Source organism: Squalius cephalus (genome assembly GCF_949319135.1).
Source record: "Squalius cephalus genome assembly, chromosome: 22".
In the NCBI taxonomy this organism is placed as follows: domain Eukaryota; kingdom Metazoa; phylum Chordata; class Actinopteri; order Cypriniformes; family Leuciscidae; genus Squalius; species Squalius cephalus.
In genome coordinates this window covers 32,483,712-32,493,711 of record NC_137143.1, presented here as the reverse complement: position 1 = coordinate 32,493,711, position 10,000 = coordinate 32,483,712, and the positions used below count along the sequence as shown (strand labels likewise).

Here is a 10,000-nt window from a genome sequence, read left to right as displayed (position 1 = left end):
ACATATATAGATATACACACACACATATATACATACACACATATAGATATACACACACATATATAGATATACATACACATATATAGATATACACACACACATATAGATATACACACACACATATAGATATACACACACACATATAGATATACACACACATATATAGATATACACACACACATATAGATATACACACACATATAGATATACACACACACATATAGATATACACACACATATAGATATACACACACACATATAGATATACACACACACATATAGATATACACACACATATATAGATATACACACACACATATAGATATACACACACACATATAGATATACATACACATATATAGATATACACACACACATATATAGATATACACACACACATATAGATATACACACACATATATAGATATACACACACACATATATAGATATACACACACACATATAGATATACACACACACATATAGATATACACACACACACATAGATATACACACACACATATAGATATACATACACATATATAGATATACACATACACATATATAGATATACACACACACATATATAGATATACACATACACATATATAGATATACACACACACATATATAGATATACACACATATATAGATATACACACACACATATATAGATATACACACACATATATAGATATACACACACACACATATATAGATATACACACACACATATAGATATACACACACATATATAGATATATACACACACACATATAGATATACACACACACATATATAGATATACACACACACATATATAGATATACACACACACATATATAGATATACACACACACATATATAGATATACACACACACATATATAGATATACACACACACATATATAGATATACATACACATATATATAGATATACACACACACATATATAGATATACACACACACATATATAGATATACACACACACATATATAGATATACACACACACATATATAGATATACACACACACATATATAGATATACACACACACATATATAGATATACACACACATATAGATATACACACACACATATATAGATATACACACACACATATAGATATACACACACACATATATATATAATTGTTTTGGGAGGATTTAAATTTTTTTTGTTCCTTCTGGATAATATCTACAACTTCCATAAAGAGTTTTGATTGGAGGCTGTGTGTGTGTGTGTGTGTGTGTGTGTGTGTGTGTGTGTGTGTGTGTGTGTGTGTGTGTGTGTGTGTGTGTGTGTGTTTCTCTCAGGACACACAGATGTTCCTGCTGGCGTTCCCGAAGCAGACGCTCGGCGCCGGTCGACTCGACCTCATGTTGCAGGAGCGCGTCACACTGCAGGTCAGACGTCTCTCTGAACACCACAGGTCACATGACGCTCACATGACGGTCACATGACTCTCTCTCTCCTCCAGCTGCGCGCGGCACGTCACGAGCTGCACCAGATCTTCTTCAGCTCCAGCGTGTGTGAACGCATGCAGATGATCCGGTGTGACCGCGAGCTGAGCCGAGAGCGGACGCTCCGAACACACGTGAGCGACTCCTCACACACACACACACACACACACACACACTGGAGGACTCTGGGAGCAGGGCTGGGGGTCGAGACGTGTCAGAGAGTTCCTCTTATCCATTCCTTTATGAGCGTTTCAATATGACTTTATGATATTCAGCTCCGGTTAACTGTTTTGCAGTAAGACTAAACGTGAATGATATCTAAGGTTTTTTTCCATAATTGGAATCGAAATTAGAAATCGATAAGAATCGATAAGCATTCCTTTATTCCCCCTCGGAAGAGGGCTTTGCGAGTCATTGAGGTTTATCCCATGTTTGTTTTAGTTCTCGTTTTGATTTTACTATGTCTAAAAATGATTATGCATATGTAATGTAGAATGAAAGCCGATTGGGTCCTTGCTTACTTTAGTACTACCTACCGAGCCTGTGACGCTTTTTTTTTATTTTTTATTTTTTATGGGTTATTAATGTACATTTGCAGATGGCTTAATGAGAAGTATGACAGGTATTATCATTGATTGTAATGTATGGACCAGTAAAATCAAAAAAAAAAAAGAAAAAAAAAAAAAAAAGAATCGATAAGCAGAATTGAAATAGGAATCATTAAAATTCAAACGATCCCCAACCCTAATTATGAAAAATAGCTCTAAACCACAGAAACATGACGGGTTCTTTTGACAGTGTGAAAGTTACAACCAAACAAGTTTATCAGAAATAATCAATCGATTATTTTTCTCGAAATTTAACAAAACATTTTCTCAAAACACAACGACTTTTTTCACTAAATGTAACGAGTTTAATCTCGCATTATAATGACTTTAATCTCTATCATTGCTCGGCCTCAGTCCTCTTCTGTAGCTTTTGGAGAGTGATTAGATTTTGTATTAAATAAAATACAGTGTGTGACTTTATCAATTTTGTGATTTTTTTTTTTTTTTTTTTGTGATTTAGATTTTTTTGTGATTCTATTTTTATTATCTGTTATTATTAACCCTTGTGTTATGTTGCGGGTCAATTTGACCCGTTTAGATTTTCTAGTTGTTGGAAATACTGGTTAACCTCTGTTTGTTTTCTTGATATTTTGTGGCTTTTTCTCATTTATCATCATGAACATGCATGCAAAGTTTCAACATGCTGGTGTTTTTTGACATAAACAAACAAAATGACTATTACATTTGTAATGTTCGCAGGTCAGTCTGACCATCATAGGCATCTATTCAAAAGCAACTGTACAGACACAACATAAAAACATGTATTTTATGTGTCAGGGCATCAACTCCACTTCTAAAGTGTAAGTGTATCTAAAAGTGCTCTAACCCAAACCAAACACACTTGAAAAAGCTAAATCATGGTGTTCAGAATTAATTGCAAATTACAAATGAAAGTCTGAGACAGACACAGATAGTAAAATAAGCTCTCATTTATATCCTCCTGAGACCCAGAAAAAAAAAGTTTTTTGAATTTAGTTTTTTTTCATGTCATCACATTGTTTAGAGCACAAGAAACAAATGGTAAAAAAAACATTTTTGAAAAATAATATTTTATTCATACGTTATGCTATGTCCTCTGTAGTGGACGCCAGGACTCAGTTGTTTAAAAAATAAAGTGACATGAAATTATGTGTATAGGCAAAAACAATGGGATTTGTTTTTCAATCACCAATACATTTTGGGGTTTCAGGATTTTTTTTAAACAAAATTTGTATAAAGATGATTCTCAACTATGTTATGAAAGATATAAATGGAATGAATTGATACACCATTTTACTTTATGCAATATGTGGGTAAAATGGCCATAAATTAATATTCCCATTCAATGCAATGTATTTATACACTGTATCTAATATGTGTTCTTGGAGCAACATTTAATGAAAAAAGAAGTGTAATAATTGGAGTAATAATAATATCTAATATTTCATAGGAATATTGATGTATAATTTATTTCCATAATCTCTTGTTGTGTCTCCTGAAATGCCTGATAAACATGATTTAAGTCCTGATGTCTCTACAGTGGACATGTATGAAATCAATGCCCTGTTCTGGAACAGAAAGTCATTTTCTGATTTGAAACCCCATAACATTTTCCTGAGATGTTGGTTTATGAAATACAATTTGAAAAGTAGTCCGATTTAAATTATAATTACAATATATTATCATATTTCCTACATTTGATCACTAAATAAAGACCAAGGATAAGTTGTTTTCATGGTGAAACCTCCACACATTTGGTATCTCTGAAAAGTCCTGAATCTGCTCTTCACAGGACACCCAGGTTGTGACATGTGACACATGTATGATGTCAGAGAAATTCACTAAAATATAATGTCCACTACAGTGGACTAAAGTCTATTCCTGGGTCCCAGGAGGATATATTCAAGATATCTGAAATATCTTGAGACTTCGACATAGACAGCAGGAAAAATGAGCTCAGATTAATTGATTAATTGTTCAGTTATGATATTCTAAGCCAAAAAAAAAAAAAAAAAAAAAAAAATGTATATGCAAATATATATAAATATAATGTATATTCAAATTTTGTCAAAACAAAACAGTTTTAAAAAATGGTTAAAAAACATTTTCATTAAATCATATCTTCAGATATATATTTTTTGGAATATTTGACAAATGTTGATATTAAAAGTTTACAGTTTGTACCTGAATCTTTGTTGTTTTTCATAGTGTGATTTTTGAGGAATTGTATTGAATCCAGTTATGGTCAGTTTGACCCGGACCGTACGGGGAGTGCACAGAATTCCAACATAACACAAGAGTTAATATAAAGAGAGAGGGATATTTATTTTTTTCTGCTGATTCGATTTTTTTTTTCATGTGGTTATTATGGATTATATTATTTGTATTTATTTTTTGGATGATTAGATATTTTATAATTGTTTTGTTTAGATCTCTATTTTTGGAGTGATCAGACATGAGAGCATCAGTGATGAGTGTCTTCTGTGTGTTTCAGGATCATAAAGCGCAGGGATTCCTCTCGGCCGCCACCAGGAAAGCTCTCGAGCGCAAGAAGAGGCTCATGTGAGTGAACCTGCAGAACACACACATCACATGACAGAGATGACATCACTGATAACGTGTGTGTGTGTGTGTGTGTGTGTCGTCAGGCTACAGAGATCAGCGGACCGGAAGAAGTTCTCACCGTCTGAGGAGGAGAAATGGAAACTTGTGCCAAAGATTTGTCGTGTTTCGAAGAGAATCTCAGCGCGATGACGAACCCTTTCATACCCGTGTTTTATATTAGTGTGTTCAAAGCTTTGCCAACTTTTTAGTGTGACTTTATTTATGTTTCCTCTGAAGTTCATTTACTGCTGGTTTTCTGTCTTTGTACACTTTAATAAATTATTAATAATAATTGTTGTATTTTATTTCCTCAAACGAACAAAAAGATCTAAAACAATAGATTTTTTAATGAATTATTTTTTGTTAGTTGGATACTTTTATTTTGTGTTATTGGATAGTCTACTTTTATGTTTGGGGAGATCATCTTTTTTCATGGATGGCTGGTTAGAATTTATTTTATCAGTATTTGTTTGAGGGCTTGATTAGATTTTGTTTCATTCGCATTTTTTTTATGATTGCATTATTTTTTCAGTTTGTTTTGTTGATTTTATGCTTTTATTTTTGGGGTGTGATTAAATATTATTTTCTTTGAATTTCTTATTTTCTTTGGGTGATTGGACTTTTTTGGGGGTCATTAGAACTTTTAATTTAGCCATTACATAATTTTCTCAAACGAACACAAACATCTAAAACAATTTTTCCAATAAGGGTCATCACAAGAAAACAGAAATCTGAAATGTTTTTATGTTTCACCCTCAACTATTGAAGCAATTAAATTAATATGCATTCAGTGACGTCATCATATTGATGCGACTTTTGGAGCTTTTCAATCGTCAAACCAGTTATTGAATGCTTTTATATAAACAAGCATTAAAAATTAGTGCCATTTAAAAAAACAACATTTGGATGATTTTATATAATGAATTTGATTAATAAATGTCAAACAAATCTTGCTCATGAAATCATGTCAATTAAAGTAAAAAAGTTAGTTTTGTGATTCAGCATTTTTTTTTTTAAGAGTTTGTTTTATTTTGGGGGGTTTATATACATATATATATAATTTTTTTAATGAATGTAGACTAGAGTATGAATGCAAGAAACACATTTGGACTGATGTGTTATAAAGTTAACCTGCAAACACTCTTTCACAGAAATATAAAACACTGGTTTTAGTATTTTTCGTATTGTTTTATTTAAAATGTGTTGCAAACGAGCTACGATCTAGAATCCTGAATGTGGACGAGCTGGTCAACAAACAATTAAAAGTTTTCTTTTTTTTATAGAAAAACAAGACAACAAACACCCTTTTAAAACATATGTATATTTTCAGTTGTATAATGCGTACATATTCTTCTCATTTAAATAATCTAAATACAATCTGTGATGTTTGATTGACAATTTACAAACGGACAGCGTGTGAAACTGTTCATGACGTCACAGGCTGAATCCCAGCATCCCGTCCGACAGCCGGAGTGTGTGAGAGTCCGGAGGATCCTGATCCGGTCCGACACCCAGAGTGTGTGAGAGTCCGGAGGATCCTGATCCGGTCCGACACCCAGAGTGTGTGAGAGTCCGGAGGATCCTGATCCGGTCCGACACCCAGAGTGTGTGAGAGTCCGGAGGATCCTGATCCGGTCCGACACCCAGAGTGTGTGAGAGTCCGGAGGATCCTGATCCGGTCCGACACCCAGAGTGTGTGAGAGTCCGGAGGATCCTGATCCGGTCCGACACCCAGAGTGTGTGAGAGTCCGGAGGATCCTGATCCGGTCCGGAGGAAATCAAGAGAAATAAATATAGAGCGGTGGATGAACTCGAGAGCTGGTCAGTGTTGGCCTTTCAGACGAGGTTTTCTCAGGACTGAAACATGTACGACACACACACACACACACACACACACACACACACACGAGACAGAGACGGACCAGAGCAACCATTCACAGCAGAGAAACGCATCACTTCCTCCTGAACGTCACAATCGCTGAGATGCGTGTGTGTGTGTGTTTCAGACGCTCACACACACTCGTTAGTGTTTACAGGCTCAAACTTCCATCTGTGACATCATCATCATCATCATCATCATCATCACACACACACAGCTCATATTTCACCCCAAAATCAACACTTCTTTGAACACATTTTTTTTTTAACACTTTTTTTGTGCATTATGACAATGACAAATTTTTTCCCCAAAATTATGATGAATATGCAAAAGAATTCCGTGTGTGTGTGTGTGTATATATATTAACATTTTAATGCATCATTTTAATCATTTTAATATCAAAATCCAGTTTTTGGCATTATAACAAATACAACCAGTGGGATGTTTACTTATAATTTATAAATGACATTGATTTGCGATGTACCAATGTTCATAAAAATGCAAAAAAACAAAGAAAAAAGCAAAACTGGTTTTGTTTGTGGACTGAAATATGATCTTCTCAATGCGTGAAACCAAAACATTTCTCGCCGTCCTGTTTGTGTGAACGTGATCATTCAGCGACACATCAATCATATGATGTCAGCAGGAAGGGGCGTGTTCAAAACAGCAGTGTCAACAGAGCTCAAATGTAACATCGACGACATCATTTCCCCTTCAAAAAATAAAAAAGTTGAATATCTAAATCCCGAAGTCCCAGTGAAGAGAGTTTGTCCTCTTTAAATATCCTCTAGTATTGAACAGTATGTACAGCAGGTGGCGCTCTCATCATGAACACAGCGAATGAAGCTCACACACACACACACACACACACACACACACACCTGAGCACGGAGAGGAGGGGCTGCAAGGCATTATGGGATGTCTGAGGGATGCCGTCGAGTGTCTGTGACGGAGTAATAAGAGTGTCATGTGACCCGTCTCCCGCGGGGGTCATGTGACGTTGACCTCGAGCAGGTGCTGGTCGTTGGCGGGCAGCACGAGCACCTGGCGGCCCTGTGTGCCGGTGAACACCTGACCCGGGGCGAAGGCCTGGCGTTTGGGCATCGGGACGCCCCGCGCCGGCTGCTCGCCCAGAGACTGAACGCTTCCTCGACTGCGGAGACTCGCCGTGTCCAGGTGATCCTCCACGGCCTTCTCCAGCAGAGACACGCTGTCGTTCTCCACACACGAGTCTGAGGGACACACACACACACACACACCAGTCAGAGTCGTCTGGGAGTTCGAGACGTAAAGCTTTGATGCAGAAAAAAAACTGTACTTCTCAAATTAATAATAATAAAATTAATTAACATATCATTTAAGGAATATCACCTCTGCAACACTGAATAAACAAAGAAAAGAAAAATCAAATAACAATATAATGGTTTGATGCATTTTATTGCATATTTTAAAACATTTATTTAACTGCTCAAGTTTTATGAATTCATTTGATTATTCTATTGTGCAGCACTGAATACAAATACAGAGATAATAAGTTGTTAAAAAAATTCACAAAATCAAGCCGAACGGACTGTCCGAATGAACCGATTCACTCAGATGAATCAGAGAGAGACAAACGGGCTTCAGTACACACCGCCAAAATAAAAGTCTGTTTAATTATGTCCTCAAATACAACTGATGAATGCGGGGAAAAATTATATAAAAAAACATAAGAAATGATGACAATGTACTTCTCAAATTGATAATAATAAAATTAATTCAAATATAATTTAAGGAATATCACACATTCATGTTTTAATACAGTAAACCTCTGCAACTGAATAAAAAAAAGGAAATAATAATAAAAATAATAAAAATGCAATGTTTTGATGTAAAGGAATTGTATTTTCATTTGATTGCATATTTTAAAAAATGTATTAAACAGTTCAAGCTTTATGAATTAATTTGATTATTCTGTTGTGCAGCAGTGAAAAAAATACAATAAAATAAAAATGTTTTGATGTTAAGGAATTGTATTTTCATTTGATTGCATATTTTAAGTAAACTTTAAGTTGTATGAATTCTTTTGATATAAATTGGTATTAAATCCTACAGATAAGGTGAGTGTGTAGTGATTGTGTGTGTGTGTGTGTGTGTGTGTGTGTTGCCTGACCTGTGTCGGGTTGCGTGACGCTGGCGTGATGTGGCCGGTACTTGAACACACGTATGTTGGGGAACGGCAGCTGACCCGCGAACAGCGGCATGACCTCCATGTGAACCTTGTGTGTCGCCATGGCAGCCGTCGGCATAGACACGACCCCTGAACTCTTGCCACACACCGCCCAGTTACTGTGGTTGTCAATCACTGCAGACACACACACACACACACACACACACATAAGCACAAACATTTTTTACGTTTACAAAACGATGATAAAAAATAAATAAAAAAAACTTTAGTGTGTTTGTTGATTTGCAAAGTTGACGTCCTTCAAATATTTTATAAATTTTTCTTAATTATAAATGCAGATAATTATTGCAGTTTTATATCTAAATAATTTGCATTTAAAATACATACAAATCAATTCCACAGGAATGATGGGAAAAGAATTGATCCCTTTGGGTTAAAACATTAATATTGATTTAAATGAATAGGAAAATTGAACTGCAGTCGCCGCCGTTTAACCAGAAGAGGGCAGCACTCGGACGCTTCTACACCACATACTGTAGAATTAAAACACTTTATACACAAATGTCAAAAAAGTTGTTTTAGGGTTTAGTTACCCTTTAAATGATTTAACCATTAATTTGACATTTTTAACAATTCAATTAATTTCTACTTTTCCATCACCGCACAAACCCCAGTTTGAAAACAAATTGTCATTCATTTGAACCTCAAATCTTGACGTTGATCCACATCATGAACATATATATATATATTTGTTTTTTCATTAACTCATGAACCCCAGCTTGAAGAAGCCCTTGTCTCTGTGTGTGTGTGTGTGTGTGTGTGTGTGTGTGTGTGTGTGTTGCAGTCGTACCTTCATACATGAGTCTGGAGTGTGTGTGTGTGTGTGTGTGTGTGTGTGTGTGTGTGTGTGTGTCGCAGTCGTACCTTCATACATGAGTCTGGAGTGTGTGTGTGTGTGTGTGTGTGTGTGTGTGTGTGTGTCGCAGTCGTACCTTCATACATGAGTCTGGAGTGTGTGTGTGTGTGTGTGTGTGTGTGTGTGTGTGTGTGTGTCGCAGTCGTACCTTCATACATGAGTCTGGAGTGTGTGTGTGTGTGTGTGTGTGTGTGTGTGTGTGTGTCGCAGTCGTACCTTCATACATGAGTCTGGAGTGTGTGTGTGTGTGTGTGTGTGTGTGTGTCGCAGTCGTACCTTCATACATGAGTCTGGAGTGTGTGTGTGTGTGTGTGTGTGTGTGTGTGTGTGTGTGTGTCGCAGTCGTACCTTCATACATGAGTCTTGTGTGTGTGTGTGTG

General features: G+C 35.9%; 2 protein-coding genes and 1 long non-coding RNA gene across 4 annotated transcripts in view; 2 read left to right on the top strand and 1 right to left on the bottom strand.

The window, feature by feature from the left end:
* Window positions 1-4,946, top strand: part of cp110 (centriolar coiled-coil protein 110) — a 13,767-nt gene extending 8,821 nt beyond the window's left edge. The window contains exons 8-11 of one of the 2 annotated variants that reach the window (XM_079858042.1): window positions 1,318-1,407; window positions 1,482-1,598; window positions 4,546-4,613; window positions 4,700-4,946. In XM_079858042.1, the coding sequence (XP_079714168.1) occupies window positions 1,318-1,407; window positions 1,482-1,598; window positions 4,546-4,613; window positions 4,700-4,805 (381 nt within the window). In that variant the 3' untranslated portion in view covers window positions 4,806-4,946. The remainder of the gene's footprint in view (window positions 1-1,317; window positions 1,408-1,481; window positions 1,599-4,545; window positions 4,614-4,699) is intronic. The other variant, XM_079858043.1, reaches the window with a different exon arrangement.
* A 904-nt stretch (window positions 4,947-5,850) lies between these two features.
* Window positions 5,851-7,003, top strand: LOC307150018. The gene is made up of 2 exons (XR_013819646.1): window positions 5,851-6,347; window positions 6,391-7,003. It is a non-coding gene; the product is annotated as an uncharacterized lncRNA (long non-coding RNA).
* trappc10 (trafficking protein particle complex subunit 10) overlaps window positions 6,268-10,000 on the bottom strand; it is a 34,957-nt gene continuing 31,224 nt past the window's right edge. Inside the window, exons 22-23 of the mRNA XM_079856750.1 lie at window positions 8,687-8,878; window positions 6,268-7,766 (exon numbers count right to left, since the gene is read on the bottom strand). Of these exons, the coding sequence (XP_079712876.1) occupies window positions 7,525-7,766; window positions 8,687-8,878 (434 nt within the window). The 3' untranslated portion in view covers window positions 6,268-7,524. The remainder of the gene's footprint in view (window positions 7,767-8,686; window positions 8,879-10,000) is intronic.